The 19,088-nt window shown below is 38.8% G+C and overlaps 13 protein-coding genes across 14 annotated transcripts; 6 read left to right on the top strand and 7 right to left on the bottom strand.

Annotated features, from left to right (window-relative positions):
- Window positions 1-4: 4 nt before the first annotated feature.
- On the bottom strand, window positions 5-1,635 carry Gasu_05650 (bifunctional glutamate N-acetyltransferase / amino-acid N-acetyltransferase). Its single transcript, XM_005708614.1, has 2 exons — window positions 242-1,635; window positions 5-185 (listed from the first exon to the last, which is right to left on the bottom strand). Exons 1-2 carry the CDS (start codon window positions 1,534-1,536, stop codon window positions 29-31), a joined length of 1,452 nt encoding a protein of 483 aa, XP_005708671.1. The 5' UTR covers window positions 1,537-1,635; the 3' UTR covers window positions 5-28.
- Window positions 1,636-1,925: 290 nt separating this feature from the next.
- Gasu_05640 (26S proteasome regulatory subunit N9) lies at window positions 1,926-3,480 on the top strand. The gene is made up of 7 exons (XM_005708613.1): window positions 1,926-2,214; window positions 2,262-2,404; window positions 2,457-2,810; window positions 2,867-2,978; window positions 3,028-3,092; window positions 3,139-3,248; window positions 3,301-3,480. The coding sequence occupies exons 1-7, from the start codon at window positions 1,962-1,964 to the stop codon at window positions 3,413-3,415; spliced, it is 1,152 nt and encodes a 383-aa protein (XP_005708670.1). The 5' UTR covers window positions 1,926-1,961; the 3' UTR covers window positions 3,416-3,480.
- A 9-nt stretch (window positions 3,481-3,489) lies between these two features.
- Gasu_05630 (transcription initiation factor TFIID subunit D11) lies at window positions 3,490-4,075 on the bottom strand. 2 transcript variants are annotated; one of them, XM_005708612.1, is made up of 2 exons: window positions 3,873-4,075; window positions 3,490-3,827 (listed from the first exon to the last, which is right to left on the bottom strand). In XM_005708612.1, exons 1-2 carry the CDS (start codon window positions 3,940-3,942, stop codon window positions 3,547-3,549), a joined length of 351 nt encoding a protein of 116 aa, XP_005708669.1. In that variant the 5' UTR covers window positions 3,943-4,075; the 3' UTR covers window positions 3,490-3,546. The 2 variants fall into 2 exon arrangements, with proteins under 2 accessions (XP_005708669.1, XP_005708668.1); XM_005708611.1 differs by having other exon boundaries at window positions 3,490-4,075.
- A 30-nt stretch (window positions 4,076-4,105) lies between these two features.
- Gasu_05620 (phosphopantothenoylcysteine decarboxylase) lies at window positions 4,106-5,525 on the top strand. Its single transcript, XM_005708610.1, has 4 exons — window positions 4,106-4,287; window positions 4,332-4,429; window positions 4,480-4,714; window positions 4,764-5,525. The coding sequence occupies exons 1-4, from the start codon at window positions 4,171-4,173 to the stop codon at window positions 4,905-4,907; spliced, it is 594 nt and encodes a 197-aa protein (XP_005708667.1). The 5' UTR covers window positions 4,106-4,170; the 3' UTR covers window positions 4,908-5,525.
- A 60-nt stretch (window positions 5,526-5,585) lies between these two features.
- On the top strand, window positions 5,586-7,210 carry Gasu_05610 (IMP dehydrogenase). The gene is made up of 3 exons (XM_005708609.1): window positions 5,586-6,611; window positions 6,665-6,770; window positions 6,821-7,210. The coding sequence occupies exons 1-3, from the start codon at window positions 6,225-6,227 to the stop codon at window positions 7,117-7,119; spliced, it is 792 nt and encodes a 263-aa protein (XP_005708666.1). The 5' UTR covers window positions 5,586-6,224; the 3' UTR covers window positions 7,120-7,210.
- Window positions 7,211-7,215: 5 nt separating this feature from the next.
- Window positions 7,216-7,870, top strand: Gasu_05600 (uncharacterized protein). Its single transcript, XM_005708608.1, has one exon. It carries the CDS (start codon window positions 7,219-7,221, stop codon window positions 7,831-7,833), a length of 615 nt encoding a protein of 204 aa, XP_005708665.1. The 5' UTR covers window positions 7,216-7,218; the 3' UTR covers window positions 7,834-7,870.
- Window positions 7,871-7,878: 8 nt separating this feature from the next.
- Window positions 7,879-8,915, bottom strand: Gasu_05590 (uncharacterized protein). Its single transcript, XM_005708607.1, has one exon. It carries the CDS (start codon window positions 8,902-8,904, stop codon window positions 7,942-7,944), a length of 963 nt encoding a protein of 320 aa, XP_005708664.1. The 5' UTR covers window positions 8,905-8,915; the 3' UTR covers window positions 7,879-7,941.
- Window positions 8,916-8,924: 9 nt separating this feature from the next.
- Window positions 8,925-10,325, bottom strand: Gasu_05580 (hydrolase). The gene is made up of 4 exons (XM_005708606.1): window positions 9,878-10,325; window positions 9,666-9,829; window positions 9,562-9,619; window positions 8,925-9,511 (listed from the first exon to the last, which is right to left on the bottom strand). Exons 1-4 carry the CDS (start codon window positions 10,320-10,322, stop codon window positions 8,994-8,996), a joined length of 1,185 nt encoding a protein of 394 aa, XP_005708663.1. The 5' UTR covers window positions 10,323-10,325; the 3' UTR covers window positions 8,925-8,993.
- Window positions 10,326-10,334: 9 nt separating this feature from the next.
- Gasu_05570 (RNA-binding S1 domain-containing protein) lies at window positions 10,335-11,115 on the bottom strand. Its single transcript, XM_005708605.1, has one exon. The coding sequence runs from the start codon at window positions 11,072-11,074 to the stop codon at window positions 10,421-10,423; it is 654 nt and encodes a 217-aa protein (XP_005708662.1). The 5' UTR covers window positions 11,075-11,115; the 3' UTR covers window positions 10,335-10,420.
- A 20-nt stretch (window positions 11,116-11,135) lies between these two features.
- Window positions 11,136-12,810, top strand: Gasu_05560 (WD-40 repeat family protein / notchless protein, putative). Its single transcript, XM_005708604.1, has 3 exons — window positions 11,136-11,333; window positions 11,381-12,436; window positions 12,490-12,810. Exons 1-3 carry the CDS (start codon window positions 11,148-11,150, stop codon window positions 12,688-12,690), a joined length of 1,443 nt encoding a protein of 480 aa, XP_005708661.1. The 5' UTR covers window positions 11,136-11,147; the 3' UTR covers window positions 12,691-12,810.
- A 5-nt stretch (window positions 12,811-12,815) lies between these two features.
- Window positions 12,816-15,848, top strand: Gasu_05550 (alpha 1,3-glucosidase). Its single transcript, XM_005708603.1, has 4 exons — window positions 12,816-13,158; window positions 13,212-14,824; window positions 14,877-15,772; window positions 15,804-15,848. The coding sequence occupies exons 1-4, from the start codon at window positions 12,840-12,842 to the stop codon at window positions 15,811-15,813; spliced, it is 2,838 nt and encodes a 945-aa protein (XP_005708660.1). The 5' UTR covers window positions 12,816-12,839; the 3' UTR covers window positions 15,814-15,848.
- A 6-nt stretch (window positions 15,849-15,854) lies between these two features.
- Window positions 15,855-17,105, bottom strand: Gasu_05540 (protein phosphatase 1). Its single transcript, XM_005708602.1, has 6 exons — window positions 16,986-17,105; window positions 16,569-16,934; window positions 16,445-16,519; window positions 16,250-16,396; window positions 16,114-16,200; window positions 15,855-16,056 (listed from the first exon to the last, which is right to left on the bottom strand). Exons 1-6 carry the CDS (start codon window positions 17,049-17,051, stop codon window positions 15,883-15,885), a joined length of 915 nt encoding a protein of 304 aa, XP_005708659.1. The 5' UTR covers window positions 17,052-17,105; the 3' UTR covers window positions 15,855-15,882.
- Window positions 17,106-17,151: 46 nt separating this feature from the next.
- Gasu_05530 (ammonium transporter, Amt family) lies at window positions 17,152-19,035 on the bottom strand. The gene is made up of 4 exons (XM_005708601.1): window positions 18,565-19,035; window positions 18,391-18,514; window positions 17,838-18,341; window positions 17,152-17,785 (listed from the first exon to the last, which is right to left on the bottom strand). Exons 1-4 carry the CDS (start codon window positions 19,011-19,013, stop codon window positions 17,354-17,356), a joined length of 1,509 nt encoding a protein of 502 aa, XP_005708658.1. The 5' UTR covers window positions 19,014-19,035; the 3' UTR covers window positions 17,152-17,353.
- Between the last annotated feature and the right edge of the window lie 53 nt (window positions 19,036-19,088).

Below are 19,088 nucleotides of genomic sequence, written 5' to 3'. Positions count from 1 at the left end.
CAAACTTCGTAGTAGAGAGTTATCTCGACTATGTCGTATATTCTGCGTTGATTCGAACATATTCGTAACTCAAATCACAACCCCAGGCCTTACCATATCCGAACCCGTCACCAACCTTTAAATAAACATTCACTTGATCTTCACCTGAAAGATATTTTGCTTCCGCAGCTGCCTGCATATAACTTCTGTTGGAATAATTGCTGAGTATTCCAATTTTGTTAAAGTGAAAGGTAATACTCACCTCACAGTTGCCTTGTCGAAACTCAAAGGCAAACCATTTTTTACCAAACGATATTCTCCCAACCATAAAGAAACTTGCTTAGCATCGAAATCCACTCCTGCAGAACCAGCAGCCGCTAAGATTCTGCCCCAGTTAGGATCCCTTCCATACACTGCAGCTTTCCAAAGAGTTGAAGATGATACCTTACGGGCAATTCTTTGTGCATCTTCATCTGTACTTGTACCACTGACTTCAACTTGAATAAGGCAGGTTGCTCCCTCACCGTCTCTTGCGATGGCCTTGGCAAGGTACTCGCAACACCACATCAGAGCCTTTTCGAAAATTTTCAATTCAGGACTATTCTCTTCAACAGGCACTCTGGACAAACCATTTGCCATAATCAACACAGAATCATTTGTTGAAGTATCACCATCGACTGTTATCGCATTAAACGACTTGTTTACAACTCTCTGTAATATTTCGTGCAATAAAGATGAGTCAATGGCTATGTCCGTTGTCAAAAAACTTAACATCGTTCCCATATCGGGATGAATCATACCGGATCCCTTTGCCATACCTCCCAACGTAGCAACTCGACCATTACTTTCCCACTGAACCGAAATATACTTTGGAACAAGATCTGTGGTCATTATGGCTCTTGCTGCCTCCATATTATGTTCGTCTGAATGTCCCAACTTGGTTACTAAGCTGGGAACGGCTTTACTTATCCGAGCAAGATCGACTCTTTTCCCTATCACACCTGTAGAAGCTACCAAAACTTGAGTGGGTGGTATTTCTGGAAGACAAGAAGAAACAATATCTGACATATCCAAGGCATCTTGCAAACCTTCTTCCCCTGTTGCAGCATTCGCCTGTCCAGAGTTGATGAGTATACAAGTAGCCTTTCCCTTTGTATCCTTCAAGAATCTTTCACAAAGTAAAACAGGAGCTGCCTTAACAATCGACTTGGTAAACACTCCCGCCACGGAAGCTTCTACAGTTGAAAGTACGAGTGCCAGATCCAGTTGTCCTGAGCTTTTCAATCCAGCAACCACACCACCTGTTTTAAAACCTTTCGCTGAAGCTACTCCTCCCTTTGGCAAAACTTGAAAATACTCTTCCGTAGAAAGCTGTACGTTCATTTTCGTGTAAAACACAAGAGCAAGTTTTGTTCGTGTAGACGACCACCGAACCAAAGTCCGCCCAGCACCAAAAAAGCTATTTCTATACAGAAAGTTTGAAACCAAGGTGCTTTGACTTGGTATATTTCTACAGGGTTTACTGTGACAAAGTGAAAAGAATAATATTTCAACCATACAATCACTTCCTCCTTAAAAAGCTACACAACATGAAAAAACTGTTAGTATCGATGATGATTCAACTTGTCGAGATCTTATGATATTATTTTACCCTCAACTCTCCTTTTGAATAGACTTTATAGTGATAATATAAAAGTTGTTGAGCATACTTGAGTATCTTTTAAGAATACTGAAAACAGGAAAATACGTTTCCATCCACGTTATCAAGTTTTATTTCTTATTGAGACGAATTGCAGAAGGAAGATCTCGAAAAAAGGCTTTCGTAAAATATTTCTATCTTCCTATCTAAAATACAAAAATTGAAGAAAATAATAGTTGGAAATACTTTAGGAAGCTAAGCCACTCACTCATGCTTTGGAAAACGTTCTCTCATCATTATTTGGTCACAGAGTTTTGTTCTTTGCCTTTTCAATTTGTAAAGCATGTCCTCAGTTGAAAGATATTTGAGTCAACTTGTCAAGACAGAACCACAGTTAGAAACCCTAAAAGAGCTTTATATTGGAAAGAAATGGCATCAACTAACTGAAGAACTTTTAAAACTCATACATAGTGGTCAAGTAAATCGAATCAATCTTGTTGAACTATACGACTCTTTTATACGAGAGTTTGAGTCCAGTTTAAACCCTCTAGCACTTGTCCGCATACTAGTTGGAATCGCGAGAAAGAACTATCGAGGTATACTGAACTTATCTTGACACAAAGGGCTTATTGACTGTTCAAAGATCTCAACAAGGCTTTGGAATTCGTCGATTACGCGACGAACTCAAAGGCCTTCATTAGTGCAGACGAAGAGGCTTCTCTTTTTTTAAAGAGTGAGACAGCTAGATTGAAGTTGGAAGGAGGAAATTTATCCGGTGTCAAGCAGGTTAGTCTTTGGTTGTGTTCAAGACACAAGTAAAATAATGGTTGATCCGTAGATATTGGAAGAAGTTGGTGTGGCGATGGAATCCACTCGAGACCTAGACACTGTGGTTCATTCCTCATATCATCGAGTATGTGCCCAATATTACAAGGCTGTAGGACCGGCAACGAAGTACTATTCGAGTGCACTGCTTTTTTTCCAATATGCTCCTCTGGATAGTTTTACTGTAGAAGAGCGTGTGCATTGGGCATATGATTTGGGCGTTGCTTCAATTGTTGCAGAAACAATATTCAACTTTGGTGAGATTCTCGAATACGATATTATGCAGTCTTTGAAAAGTGAAAAGCTACAATGGCTCTTGGAGTTACTGGAGGCTTTTAAGTATGGTAGTATTGAGAAGTTCAATCAAGTTAGTAACGACCATATGTCTTATTATTTTGTCTTATGATGGATGATGCATAATAGATTGGCAACCGAGCTAGAGACCAGATTAACCAAGAGCCAGCTCTCTCTTCTAATTGGCAGTTTTTAGAGCAAAAGATTCGTCTTCGATCTTTGATGGAGTTGGCAACAAAGAGTAAGTACCATTGCATCAACTCTTTTATGCCCCTTTCACTTTGTAATAGAACTTGTTGAGAGAGTTATCAGCTTTGATGATATTTGTTCAAGCTGTGAAGTTACCAAAGATCAGGTACTTTCATATCCTAATTGCCTTTCATAGATTGAAATGAGCTCAGGTGGAGTATCTTGTGATGAAAGCACTCAGTTTACATCTATTGCAAGGCACTATCAATGAAATGGACGAGACAGTTTCTATTTCTTATGTGCAACCAAAAACATTGGATCGGTATATAATTCTTTTTTTGGGTTTCGTCAATTCTTTACAAAAGTTTTGATAGGAATGAAGTTGAAGGCTTGTACAATCGTTTGATTCCGTGGAAGACCCACGTGCATGAGATTGCCTTGTCACTTGAGCGAAGTACGGAAGCTGACCTTGCACAAGCACAAAATTGAATAGATATAGTAGAAGAGTAAATCAAGTTTTACAACGATAAATGTGATATTACATAACGCACGCTAGTAGTTGTAACCAACTTGCGTTCTTTATTTACAACAACAGCTTCAAAGTGTTCCAACTGATTCGTTTATTTAAGTGGTAACATATGACGGTCTACCGCAAAACGGGATCGATCTATGATTCGTTTCATACGCAACAAGTAGTGGACACGATTGAGCTTCTTCTTGTCTTTCCTTATGACAAATTTGAGGTCATTGATATCAGGTCTTTCTCTTTTTCGTTCGTGGGCAACTTCACTACATTTCTCAACAAGGTCAACAATGAAATCTATCACATATGTTTCAAGGAGAGTAACCGAGTCTCTTCGAGGCTGACATACGTCTCCAAAGCCATACATTATGGCGGGAACTATAGGTATGTAAGTAGCGCTACGTAATAACCATGCAAACTCACGTTCAAGTTTCTTTCCAAAGTAAAGTTCTGCTTTTCTTCCTTCTTTGACTTCTTGTTTGGAGTTGTTCATAATGCGTAACAAATATCAAACTGGACAACACACAAGTCTTATCGCAGACGAAGAGAAATAGTTGCAAATTCCATTCGTTGTAGATGGCTTAGATTCACTACAAGTACATACAGAAGCAGAATAATAAAATAGCGAAAAAACAGAAGAAAAGGTGAATAAAGTTGCAACTTGTTGTTTGTTCAAAGAAACGACAGAAGACTTGCAAACTTTTTCTAGTCGGTTTTTAGGATGGAAAATAACTTGTGGACCTTGAGAGACAAACATATATTGGTAGCCGCTACAGGAAGTGTGGCCGCTATTCGTTGTCCAAAAGTCATTAACCTTATCGTAGAAGAAGGGGCAGAAGTATGTCTTTCAACGTAAAGGGTATTCGACTAACAAATTGGAAGGTATGGCTCCTTACAACAGAACACAGTTGGCACTTTTTAGAAAAAGAGCAACGCCTCCCGAGAAATCATATAAGAATTTTTACTGACGCTGACGAATGGTTCTTTTCAGCTTTTTGTGTTTGAGTCTCTAGTCTCAACTTGTCCGTAGGAGAAACTGGAACAAGCTTGGAGACCCCGTTTTGCATATTGAGCTCCGGAAATGGGCAGATGCCTTTCTAATTGCGCCCATAGATGCTAACACACTAGCAAAAGCTGCAGTAGGCCTTTGCGACAATCTAGTTTCCTCAGTTATTAGAGCCTGGGACAGTATGAACAAACCACTTTTAGTTGCTCCCGCTATGAATACGGTAATGTGGGAACAGCCTTTAACACATCAACAGCTGGTAAGCAAATTCCTAACCTTTTAGCTTATCCACTGTTCGATCTTTATAGAGTTTACTTGAAAGCAGGAATGTGAAAGTCATTCCGACAGTTTCGAAGCAACTGGCTTGTGGAGACATTGGTTATGGTGCCATGGCCACCCCAGAAACTATTATTGGAGAGCTCAAGCAATGTCTTCTTTCACAATACAATTAGTGACTTTCTGGATAAGATGTCCTTGAGGTTTTATAGCCCATTCTGTTCGACTGTCAATGTCCATTGAAGGTAGTTCCTTATTTTATTTGCTGTCACTGATTCAGTTAAGGCATTGACTGAGTAACGGTGGAGAAGGCACTTCTTAGCTGCAGCAAGGATATGGCGCTCTGTTGTGGAGAAGGTTCCTACTCAAGAAGCTGATTTCATTTCTTCCTGTTGAAATAGAATTCTTCTAAACTGCTGATATCTTCTAGCATCTTTCAGAAACAGGAATCGCTGAGAAATTCTAAAAGTTTATTTGGTTGAAATTTCAAAGGCCATGATATGATTTTAAGAAAAGAATGTTCGTGATTCTTCACTGAATGTAAAGTCGATAGGGGTAAACTTGGTCCATATTTGAAGCAATTAGTAAGGCTGTGCTTGTTATACGCAACCTGTAGTTTGTATTCCATTGCTTGGAAGATTTCCCTAAAATTTCAAATTGGTCAGTTTAGAAGGAAAAGTTTTCATGGAAAGTTTCCTAGGAAGAAATTTTTTTTGGGGAAGAATAAAGAACAAATATTCTATTTCACTGAAAGAAGCACTGATTTCTGGTTGAATGAATTGGGTTGAATGCTTATTTGAGAAGTTGAATGGGAGAGAAATCGCTAAACGAACATTCTGAACGAATAATTGTTTGGCAAACCGTTTCGTATTATTTTATTCTCGCTTACACATATCAGAATAAGACCATATTGTCAACAAAGCTCTATCGCTTTCCAAACGTTACTCTAGAAATTATGAAATGTAACAAGGCACATTTTTAGCTTCTTATGCTATATCGAAAGCAAGACTCAATCTTTACCCAGAGTCTTATCAATCCTTTACAAATATCATATGACTAGTCAAGAAACCAGTTTGGAAAACTTTTCAACGAAACTGGAGTTCGTCGTTAGATTGTTGTTGGAGTAAGTTTTCTTAGCCTCGTTGCAGCGAAAGTAAAAGACAATTGTCGCGCTATAATGTCTTCTATATTTTAGCTCTTCAAATAGAATGTTGTTCATTTCGTTTGCTGCGTTTATCTCAATTGGATCCTTGGTTTTGTTCTGTAATATAGTCTGACGTGCTAGTTTTTTTTATAAAGTTACCAATCAGTTGTCCGTCTCCTGAAGAAAGGTTTTCAAATTACGAATACTTTAGTAATTGTAGGTATGAGATGAATCGTTACGAAGTAGCGAGAAGATTTTCATCTGAACAGCCTCTAAAGATGATCTGCTATTGGAAGTTCCACCACTTGAGATCCAAATCTCGTGCCAAAATTTCCATTTGTCTTGCAAAATGTATGCTGTAAAGACACTCTTTCCTTTGTCACTTTTGCAAAGTACAGTACAGTCACCTATGATTTTTAAAGAAGTTTATTCGCCAATAATTCAACGGACTTGCCGTGTAGTCTTCTCGAAAGAACCTGATGTTTCATTGTCATATAAGAAAGGTTGTAATCTTTTGCCTCAACAGTCTTCTCCTTCTGTAGGAGTGCAAGTTCCCGTTCGCTTACTTGTAGCCAAGTTTGGTCTATTATTGAATAGCAGCTCCGTCCATAAAGGCATGACAACAAAGTTTACAAAGAGACAAGTATCGGACATAAGGTCGGCAGTTGAGACAGCACCAGGAAAGACAGTAGGAGATATTTTAAAGGTAAAAGGTGAAAAATTTTATCGCATCAAGGTATTGTAATAGGTTTATTAGTAATAATTGAGAAAAATTTACTTGAGTACTAGACCACAGATTTTGTATATGATGCTATCAAAAAAATGGTGGATAATAATGTTGGTTCACTGGTAGTTATTGATGTAGATGGTGATGGTATAACTGGAAAACCTCTAGGTATATTAAGATATCCCATTGGAATGGTTCAATTATTGAATTATTTGTAGGTATTGTAACAGAAAGAGATTATTTACGAAAGATAGTATTGCTTGGTCGCTCATCTAAAACAACTTATGTAAAGGATATAATGACGTCTGCAAATAACCTTGTTAGCGTCAGTCCTTCTGCATCTCTTAATGACTGTATGGAACTAATGACACAAAAGAGAATTCGTCATATTCCAGTAATAGACAACGATGGGAACGTGAAGGGGATGGTATCGATAGGAGATATCGTCAAGGAACTAGTTGAGGAACATCGACATGAAGCAAAGAAATTGAATGAATATATACAGGGAACTTATTAACTTTATTTTTGTGTTAGTCGGGTAAATTCATTTGTGGTTAGCTTGTTTGTGCTTAGAAATCACATAAAAGTGGTTTGTGGTGTTCAATTTTTGTGCCCGATGCGGATACTTTTTGTGAATGGCAGCTCATTTTTCAGGAACCGAAAGAAGCCTTTATGCCATTGTGTTAGACGTACTTCTCAAGTGAGAAAGATGTATTATATGAAAAAGAAAAACGAAACTTCGGGAAAACTTGGGTTCGGTTCAAATAGAAACCAAGTCAACAAAGAGACTCATCAACAGTCAGAAAGACTGCAAGGAACGGAGAAGTTGGTAGATGAAGCGTTGGCAAAGTTTGGTGTAGAAAAGAAACCCCGTTTTTCTCAAAATGAATATGAGAAGTTAGGACCTTACGACAGGCTAGTTTCACGTTTTGGAGCTACAACGTTACAGTCTTTTGAAAGTGTTCTTTTGGTAACAAGCTCCGTCTTGGTTATTGTACTTGTATGTAGTGGCGTTGTTTTGAGTGTCGACGCTTTCCTGCACTCAAGTTTTGAAAGAGGGTCTTCTGAAAACTTTATTACAGCAACTACCACTTTCGTAGACGAAGCAACCATAAAAGTCGTGCAACCACTCTTTACTCCTCTAATATTGCTATTCTTTTTAGCATCTGTTAGTCTGGGTATATTGAAGACTTTACAGCTGACAAGCTCGAAAACTGTCTATCGTGAGTAAACGAATATTTCAGACAAGTAAGCAACGTCGTTTGGTGCTTATCAAAGCCAAAGTTCACCGTTTATCTCTTTTCCAAAGAAAGCCTCCAGCAAGTCACTCAAAAAGATATTAAACACTATCGGGTGGAAATAATCCAACTTCCAGTGACTTGTAACTAATGGCAGAATAGACAGGAAGTGATGAGTGCCAACCTACTTTGGACCAATAACTTTCTCCTTTACAAACCACATTGTTCTTGACCAAACCATTTTTAAAGTTCACAACTATTAAGCGTCTTGTTCGATTGGCAATTAAAAACTCACTGCACTCAAATGGGTTGGCCGAGATACCAACAATACATGTATTACTGTCTTCATACAGAAGAGTATTACGCGCCAAGAGAAAGTTCACTTTGTAAACCTGACTAAAAGTCGACACTATCAAAGTACTTGATGCAACTGCCAACATATTGGAAATAGAATCATCAAACGAAAATTTCTCAATAGCATCATCTCGATTGACTCTAGTATCGTAAAGACAGACATAACCGTTCTGTGTTCCCACGAAAACCTTATGTAAGTCACTCGTTCCGTCATGTGCTATACAACAACAACGATCTGAGGAGATAGGCACAAAGCGTAGAGGCTCGCTTTTTTTACCAAAACAACGGACATCCCAAACTTTCAGTGCACCGTCATAACCACCAGAAAAGAGCAATTTGTCCTTTGAGCAGTAATCCAGAGCAACTATAGTTCCCTCATGAGCGTTCTCACAGTGACTGACTTCACGAAAACTAGATTCATCAAAGGTACAATAACTCAAACCACCATTCGTGCTTGCAAAAAAGAATCCTTCAGAAGGACTCGAACTTTGAGAAAAAGTTATGACCTTCGAAACAGGTTCCCCGACTTGTTTCGAAAATATCTGGCTATACTCTAGGATACCCGACTCTTCTTCTTCCAACGTTGGTTTAAACAATTCCAGATAAGCAGTACTATTTGAGGAAACATAACGTGTAGCGATAATAGAAAGATCTCCTTTGCAAAAGTTCGCGGTAGTAATACGACCGTCCAACTTTAATCGACATCTCATAACATTCCCTCCAATGGGATACTCATTAATCATCTTAGTAAAAAGAGCCAAGGAATCCATTATACTACAATGAACTACTATACAAATAATTATGAAACTGTCTCTTCCTTAACAATCAAATGGCTTATGACTTCGACAGCATCTTTTCCCTTCCTAAACACTCTTTCGAACATAGAATTTCTCGAAACTGCTACGATACTATCGTGTACTGGTGGTAAAAAAGACCCAAAGTCAACTTCAAAAAGATACCAGTCGATACTTCTTAAACGGGAAGCCATAAGTTCCTCCAGCTTCATAACTCTTTGAGTTGAAAGATACTTCCCAAAAGAGAAAGGTACACTTCTCCAGGAGGAGCCTGAACTACACTCTAAATACTTCTTCCATATACTAATGTTGGGAGTTCGCTTTACTGAAACACTAGACTCTGCTTGTATTGATGAGTTGAGTACATGCCGTATAGCTGGTTGCAATGCTGCTGTTCCATAAGGCACCTCAACGTCATATCGAATATTGGCAAATAAAAATCGACGTGGAAATTGCGCAATAGCTGATATGAAAGCATCATCTGTCATAGCCCACAATAAAGGGACACGACCATCGAACTTTTCTATAATTCATTGGTCAAAAGATTGCCTAACATTTCACGATTATACATACTTCTATCAAACAGAAACAATTCTCTTATGGTTTCCCCCAAGAACGTTACTATTGCCATCTGTATCACGTAAATAATATGAAAGAATAAAGATAAGTTCACATACTTGGAGAACTCTGGGTAAATATCGGAAAGGGCCGAATCCGCTTACTCCGAGATTAGGTGACGCCACAAGAAGAATATTATAGGGCTTAAGACCACAGATTAAACTCTTTTCGGGTGAACACTTATCCATCAACAGGAAAAGAGCATATCTAACATACAGTCCTCCTGTGAAATTTTAATGAACAACTTCCTGTTGCTGGAACAAAAACTCACCGAGAGAAAATCCAACAAAACTGATAGACCTCAAGGAAGGATACTTGGAACAAAAAGCTCTCACTGCCTCTGCAAGACGAGAGCCACCTTTGCAAATGCCGTCTGTAGTTCTTCCTTCATTTACAGAAGGTCTAAAAACAACAAGACTTTGTGTTTTATCTAATTGCAGTAAACTCTTCTCCAGGAAGAGAAAGTCTTTAGAGGAACCATGCAAGCCGTGAACAAGGACCACAAGATGAGAAGGTTCTTCGGAAGCGCTCGTAAAGTCTTTCAGAGTATAGAGAGGTTTTGAGCCAATACAATGGCCTTTGTGTTGCATTCTAAGATTCTGACGCAGCAGTTTCTTAAAAGAGGATGTTTTCAAACTGTAAGGCGCTTGAACAAAACCCGTTCTGAACAGACAGTCTAGAATTTTAATGTCTGCAATTCCATCATAATCTTTCATTTCGAAACTTTTAAAAAGAGGCTAAACCTCTCAAGTATCATCAAAAGTTACTAGATCATTTATATGACAATATTATTCCTTCCTGTATAAATAGAACGCTATGTATATCTTCTTGTCTTCAGAAACACCTCCGTGAAATCCTCGTCCTGATAAAAATTATCGATACCGCCACAAACCTCTTTATATGGCAGTCTTTCTATGGAGCCCCACTCTTTCAAACGAGATATTTCTACATCGTATATCCCTGCGGCTAACATTTTCTGAGCTGCCTTTACAGAGGCTTCAATCCTTCCTTCCATGGGTTTAATTCCCAGCAAAACGACAAAAACGCGTTGTCCCAATTTGACATCGTTACGAAGATTTGCAACATATCCTGCTTTTACCTCAGAAATGTGGACAATTGCATTCTTTTGTGCGCCAATGTCTACCAAAAAGCCATACTTTAACAGTTTCGTGACTGTGCCTTCGTACAAAACATTGAACCGAAGCTGGCTCAGGGGGATTCTTTCTGACTCCTTAGGCGACTTATGATTTCCAAACCTTTCTAAGCTTTGTGTTCCCGTCTCACAAGCGCGAACTGGTCTCCAGGTGAGAGACCTATGTCTAGGTAAGGGCATATTTTTTATCACAGGGCCTCTCAGAAATTCTCTTCTTTCGTAAAAGTGGAATTGTGTTGTATTTAAAAGGTAATGCTTCTTATACTTGACAACTTGCAAAAAACTAAAAGGAGAAACATATCCTGTGCCAATCATCGTTTTTTTACTTTGGCCACAAATTCATTTTGGCAATGCAAAGTTAGTAGTGAATGTCACTTGATTAGACGTTATGAAAGATTCTGGTACAGACTCGTTGTCTGAGAAAACAGGAATTGTACAATTCATTGCACCAGATGGATCGGCAACAGGTCCAAGTTTTGATGTTTCTTTCGGCATAGACGCTTCTCACTTGGACAGAATTTTAAACAGCTTTCTCTCGAACGAGGAATTCATTCCCTACTCTTTCTATATTCAAGTATGTCTATTTATTTTCAGTAATAAATTATTTACGGAACCTTTTAGAACGAAGAGATTACAGATAGTATTGCTGCAACCCTCAGTCAAAGACCACAAGTGTCGACAGAGACGACGATCAAGATAGACTACCATCCACAGTCTCAATATATAGTGCGCCCGGTTTCAAGGTGTCAAGGCTCTTTGATAGGACATCAAGAGTCAGTTCTCGGAGTAGCATTTTCTCCAGATGGAACGGGTTTTGCAAGTTGTTCTGGTGACAAGACTTTGAGACTTTGGGATCTAACGACGCAAACTCCCTTCAAAACTTGTGAAGGTCATAACAATTGGGTATTATGCTTGTCTTGGTCGCCAGATGGTCAGAAAATAGCCACGGGAGATTTAAGTGGTTTCGTTTTTGTTTGGAATCCTTCTAATGGTAAACCAGTGTGTAAAGCTTTGAAGCTGCATAGCAAATGGATCACAAGCCTTTGCTGGGAACCTTTACATTTCAATGCGAATGCGGAACGCTTTGCTAGTGGCTCAAAGGATTGTAGTATTCGGATATGGAATTGTCGAACTGGTAGTTGCGAACAAACTTTTACAGTTCACACAAAAGGAATTACTTGTGTCAAGTGGGGTGGTGAAGGTTTTCTGTATTCGGCGTCACAGGACACTTCGATCAAAGTTTGGGACGTTTCTTCAGGAGCTTTGGTGTACAGTTTAGATGGGCACGGTCACTGGGTGAATACTATGGCATTGAGTACAGAGTATGCACTTCGAGTAGGTTCTTTTTCATTTGAGAGTCCTAGTAGTATCGAGCCTTCATATCGTGATCGATTGCAGCAGAAAGCTCTAGAGAATTATAAAAGGATTTCTTTAGGACGTGAGGAGCGGTTAGTATCAGGAAGTGATGACTTTACTCTTTTTCTTTGGATGCCAAAGAGTGGAAACAAACCTATTGCTCGAATGGTTGGGCATCAGCAACTGGTGAATATGGTATGTTTCAGTCCAAATCAGCAGTTCATTGCTAGTGCTTCTTTTGATCGTTCCATAAGAATTTGGAATGGATTGACCGGAGCCTTCATTTGTGTATTGCGTGGACATGTATCTTGCGTATATCAGGTATTCATATGAATTGTCTTGTTTTTGGAGAATGATTGACTCATGAAACTAAGATTTGTTGGTCGCCTGATAGTAGGTTATTAGTGAGTGGAAGTAAAGATAGTACTCTCAAGCTATGGGATATCTCGAAGCGTCAGCTCCGGTTGAATCTTCCTGGTCATGCAGATGAAGTGTTTTCGGTGGATTGGAGTCCGGATGGAAGCAAAGTGGCAAGTGGAAGTAAGGATCGAACCGTAAAGATTTGGCATCATTGAAGAAATGAATTTCAACGACCAAGTTCTAAGGCTTTACTAGCGTTCATTTAGCTAAGAAAGTTATGGAAGAAGAAGGGATAAATAACAGGACAGATTGTTTACCAATTTGTCTGAAAAGAAAATTTTGAACACACAAGTGCTTTTCATCGATGCGTATTATACCAAGTAAAGTTGCTATTATTATTATTATATTTTTTTTACTTTATATTGTGAGTCGTTGTAGTGGAGCTAAATGGGCAGATCTTTGTAAATGTGAAGAGTTGAGTTTTTGTCGAAGAAATAGAGTTACAGATCAGACTCCACTTGAGGGAAACCTACTTTTCCCCGAGACGCGTGTTAGAGAAGGCTCAGTGAAAGCACAACAAGTGAAAGTTAAAGGAGTTGTTGGAGATTCCTTATATGCCATTTTGGAATCTCGTGTCGGGAACGTTTCAACAGATCTTGTCCTGCAAGTCTTTCCTCTCACAGGTAAATTTTTTTATTTTTCAGTCTTGACGACTTTTAATTTCATATTGTGATAGGAGGTAGTTTTAGGATCACTATTGCTGAAGAACAAGCTCCTTTGTTACGTTTTGATGCAAAGGATGCACTGAAAGAGCCTTTCCCTCTTGGACACTTTGATCTTTCACCTTACCACGACGTTGAGGCAACTTTATTATGGAATGAAGGGAAGAAACTGATTTTGAAATATGTCCCTTTTGAATTGTTGGTGTTTAGCAATAATCAAAGTTTATATCCTGATATAGTTGTTAATCATCATCGGTTGACAAAGCTCGAAGTATTACAGAACCATTCCAATCACTTTTGTGCCGCCTTGGAAGAAACCCATTTAGCAAATGATAATATTTCTATTGTGGAAAACATGAGCACTAACACTAAGGAAGACTCTTTGCTTCAATTATATTGTCAGAATGCTTTCGAAGAGACTGTACATGGTCACTTGGATCAGAAGAAACGAGGACTTGAAGCAGTTTCCATGGACATTATGTTTCCTTTTGGACAACATTTATATGGACTTGCTGAAAGAGCAACGGACCTTTCATTGTCTTTTACCAAGGACAGCCTTTATGGTTCAGTCTATTCAGAACCATACCGTTTTTATAATTTAGATGTTTTTGAATATGAAACTCAAAAGCCTTTGGGTTTGTATGGATCGATTCCTGTCTTATATACCCTCGAGGAGAAATCGACTAGTGGTTGTTTATGGCTAAATGCTGCGGAAACGTTTGTCGACATATTTCCTTCCAATTGGTCGCAAGAGTCCAGTTTAGCATCGCATTTTATTTCGGAAACTGGTTTATTGGATGTCGTTTTATTTCCAGGAGGTAAAACTCCGCAAGATGTTTTCAATCAGTATTTGCTTGTTACAGGCAGGCCAGCTATGACACAAAGATTTGCTCTTGGTTACCATCAAAGTCGATGGAATTATCGAGATCAGATGGATACTTTAGCTGTCAACCAGCGGTTCGATCAATTCAACATTCCTTGTGATGTTATATGGTTGGACATTGAGCATACCAATGGCAAGCGCTACTTTACATGGGATATGGAAAAGTTTCCGGATCCTTCTTCTTTGCTGAAAAGGATTGGAGATAATGGCAGAAAACTTGTTACTATAGTAGACCCACATATTAAAGTGGATAATGATTATTTCGTCTATCGTGAAGCAAAGGCAAACCAATTTTTCATTAGAAAACAAAATGAAGAAGAAGAATATTCAGGTTGGTGTTGGGCAGGTCTTAGTTCGTATTTGGACTTTGTGAGTAAAAAAGTGAGAAACTGGTGGTCAACAAGGTTTCAATTTCGGTATTATCCTCATTTTGGAGACAATCTTTATACTTGGATTGATATGAATGAACCGACAGTATTTGATGGCCCTGAGAATACGATTCCAAAGTCTGTGATTCATTTGGATGGTTGGGAACATCGTCAAGTTCATAATATGTATGGATTTTATATGCATAAAGCTACTTATGATGGTTTGCTTCAATCTCGAAATTTTTCCGATAGACCATTTGTTTTGTCGCGTTCTTTCTTTGCAGGAAGTCATCGTTATGGCGCAGTTTGGACAGGTGATAATCAAGCTAATTGGGAACACTTGCGTTATAGCATTCCTATGATTCTTTCACTTCAGGTATTCTTTTTGTGGAATTCTTTGGAATGTAATCATTCATCAATTTTTTTAGATTTCAGGTATGATTCTATCAGGCGCTGATGTTGGTGGCTTCTTCTTCGATCCAGATCCAGAGTTACTCATTCGGTGGTACGAGGTTGCAGCATTCCAACCATTCTTTCGTGCACATGCACACGAAGATACAAGACGTAGAGAACCTTGGGAATTTGATGCACAAACAACTACGCTCATTAGAAAAGCAATACTTCGACGTTATGAATTGTTGCCTTACTGGTATACACTATTTGCTGCATCCAGTAGTGTGAACTGTGAAGCAGATTTTGAAACTTGTGGTCCTCCAATGCGACCAATGTTTTGGGAATTTTCATATGATAAAGAAACCTGGAAAGAGCAGACAGAATGGATGATCGGCAATGCTTTATTAGTTGCACCCATACTAGAGAAGGACTCTTTATTTAGGACAGTATATCTTCCTCCAGGTAACGTTTCTCACCAGGAACAGTGGTTTGATCTATTCTCGACCGATTCGAAGAAAAGAAGCATAGCTCAACGAGGATTCGTTCAGGTCAACGCACCATTAGGAAGACATATAGTCTTCCAGAGAGGAGGAACAATAGTTCCATTTAGAAATAGAACACGTCGTTCTACAGTTTGTATGGAACGAGACCCAATTGGATTGCGAATTGCGTTGGACCACGATGGCAAAGCAAAGGGCCTTATTTATTTGGACGATGGTCGCTCTTTTTTGTATGAATCAGGACACTTTAGACTAGCAAAATATCTTTGGAATTCAACTGGTACTTTGCAAGTTATGATTCACCCACTTGGAAACAAACCATTTGTAGGCTCGGATATAATAATCGAGCAGATAGTTGTCTATGGAATGAAGCAGCAGCCGAAACGAGCTTATGTCTCCTCACAACTGAACAATGCGACGTTACACTTTTCGTTTGTTGATGGAGTTCTTTTTATAAAGAAGCTCAACTTGAAAGTGGCACCTTTGAATGAAAGCGAAAAATGGGAGCTTCATATATACTAGGCGAAAGCGCACACTTTTATTACACGGGCGTAGCATCTAGCTGCTTCAAATGAGGAAGTATCTCCATCACTTTGGTGCGATATTCACTATCTTGAGACAAAGGATTGCCTTCCAAATAAATAGTTTCCAATTTGGGTGTCTTCTCATGAAGTATATCCAACTGAGAAAAATCGTCGATATTATTATCATTGATCTTTGTTGTTCAGTGTGTCACTTAGCATTAGTCATAAATGACGCTCATAAGACTTACCCAAAGCTCGCGAAGTTCATGAAGGAAAACTAAACCTTCAAAGTTTCGTATCCTATTGTTTCCAAGATCAAGCACTCGCAAATGTGACTAAATAACAATAGTACAAACATATGACGACAGATGAAGAGTTGCTTACCAATGAAGGCAGACCACTAACACTTTCCAACTTGTTGAAGCTCAGATAAAGTTCTTCGAGCATTACCAGTGCATCAAGATTCTCGATTCTTTCAATGCGGTTGCTTTGTAGACTTAGACATCTCAAACTGGAAAGATTTGAAAGATTCTAACAACAAAATAAGAGCACTTGAAACACTTTTCAAGGCAACTATACTTCGACCTTGGAAATCTTATTACGACCAAGCCATAGACTTTGAAGACACGAAGACGAATTTAAATTTTCTATTTTCTGTACAACATCAACTTTTCGAATCAAGCTTGCGAAAATCATCACATACCCGGATTTTATTGTCTCCTAACTCTAACAATTCCAGGGATTTTAGGTTTTCCAATCCTGCAATCTGTTTTATATGATTGTGAATGAGGTAAAGTTCTTTCAAAGAGTCCAGACACTGTTGTTTGAGACTACTGATATCACTGATATGGTTAAAGGATAGATCCAATCGCTTAAGTTTAGTAAAGCCTGAGAGGTTCTCAATATGTTTCAACTTGTTGTCATATAGATCCAGTTCAACAAGATTCTCAAGAGAAGAAATTCCCTGTAACCTATCTATCTTGTTTTGACGAAGGATTAGACGTTCGAGTTGGGTGCAATGGTCGAGATTCTCAATTTTAGTTAAACGGTTGTTTGTCAAGTCCAATTCCTATGTAGTCCTTAAGAGCCTTTGTATTGAAAAGTAACCAAAAAGCTGTACCTTTACTGTCACGGGTATTATGTAGTTGGAAGCTATCGCACCGTTGGGTTCGTGGGACAGGTCCATAACAAGTTCCTCTTCAACTTCCATTAAGACGGCCAATCAAATCATCAAATCGATGAGAGAAGATTTCCCATTCCGATTGTGTAATAGTTTCATAATGAAAATGAATGAAAACTTTTTTATAGTGGATAGATACAGAAGTCTTCCTGCAATTCCTTCAAAATTTTGTCTACTATTCTCTAGAAACTGGGCTAAATGAGTCGCGACAACTACTCTTATAATGGATAACTCTTTTCAAGACATGTTCGAGTAGCTTTATGCCATGACTTTAAAAGTTAACTGCTCTATTTCTAAAGAAGTAGTTTCTAATGAGTTTGTGTCAACGAAACATGGCTATTGCCATTCGAATCATGACTATTGTTCTCGCGGTTGTTAGACATTCCATTGTCCATACCAAGATTGTCCTTTCTCGAAAACTCTAATGATTCTGCTCCTCTCAGTTCCTGCAAATCCTCATCATTAGTATTGTCGATATTTTCAGAGTGATAAGCAGGTCCACCATGTTTTGATGTATCCATTCCTGCAAGTTCTTCCTCTGGTGGAACTCGAAGGATACCAAGAAATTTCAATGAAAACCATAATATAACACTGTTCAAAGATACCCAACCCCAAATAAGTAAAATGCCAATGATTTGACAAGCCAATAAATTTCCTCCACTTCCCATAAATGCACCATAATCTTTACTTACGGTGCCATAAGCTTGTATTCTTGGGTCTTCAGCAGCAAATAAACCAGTCTAGTAAATCGTTTGTCAGAATAATATAAAAAACAAGCAAAATCAACGATACCGAAAAAACACCCCAAGTGCCACAAAAACAATGAACCGATACGGCATCTAAAGGGTCATCTAAACCCAACCTCACAATCAATTTAGAACCGTGTAAATATATCAAACAAGCAACCATGCCGACAATTAAAGCTGCCCAAGGCTCAATCACTGCACAAGGGGCTGTTATTGCAACCAATCCTGAAAGAATAGCATTCAAAGATGCTCCCAAATCATAACAATCCGAACGGAGGCGAGTATACGCCATTGCAGTTAACATAGAAGCTGCAGGTGCGAGTGTGGTATTTACTGCGGCTCTGCTTGCCGTTATGTACGAGTCTGAAGAAGAGATTCCCAACATAGAACCTGCATTAAAACCATACCAGCCGAACATCAGGACAAAAGTTCCAGTTGTTGCCAAACTTGCACTATGACCAGGCATAGGAACCGGTTTTCCTTCCATATCGAAACGACCTATTCTAGGACCTACAAAAATAGTACCCCAAAGAGCGGCGATACCACCAACCTGACAGTTCACTCAATGGTACTACATATAATGCTCTCAAGAAACATACCATATGAACCACTCCTGAACCTGCAAAGTCAATATAGCCACTTCCAAGAAATAGCGGTCCATCTTGTTTGAGGGCTCCAAGCCAACCTGTTCTACTCCAAGCCCAGTGTTCGAAAATTGGATATCTAAACTATTACATCACGTATGCCATATTACGAAGACATAAGATACTCACATCCAACAGGTCATGAAAAAAGAAAATATACAGTAAGCTTCTACTGAAACGCGTTCCACAACGGAACCACTCACAATAGCTGCAGCAGTGATAGCAAAACTCCATTCAAACAGCCAGTAAGTATAACTTCCTTGAAGATAAGGTGAAGCTTCATCGGGTATTGCTTCCAAATCTTTCCTTAAAGATGGAATACCAGATAGGGCAAAAAAATGTTGCCCAATGAAACCCCTAGCGGCATCTTGCTCCTCGCCACCAAAAGCAAAGGCGTAACCAAACAAGTAATACGCTATGGAACCGACTGACCAATCTATTAAAAGCAAGAACAAAGCGTTCTTGACGTTTTTAACTCTTACAGAACCTGCTGTTAACATGGCAAAACCTGCGTGCATGAAAAAGACAAGAAATCCAGCCAGAAGAATAAAACAAGTATCCCCTCCTGCTTTAGACATAAAAAAAGTATTTACGAGTTCCTCATATCGTGTCTTGTTTCTTAAGATTTCGTCTCTGAAAGCTAACCAAACAGC

Source organism: Galdieria sulphuraria (genome assembly GCF_000341285.1).
Source record: "Galdieria sulphuraria unplaced genomic scaffold scaf_3, whole genome shotgun sequence".
Lineage (NCBI taxonomy): Eukaryota > Rhodophyta > Bangiophyceae > Galdieriales > Galdieriaceae > Galdieria > Galdieria sulphuraria.
The sequence above is the reverse complement of the archived record's forward strand: the minus strand, read 5'-3'. Positions and strand labels throughout refer to the sequence as shown.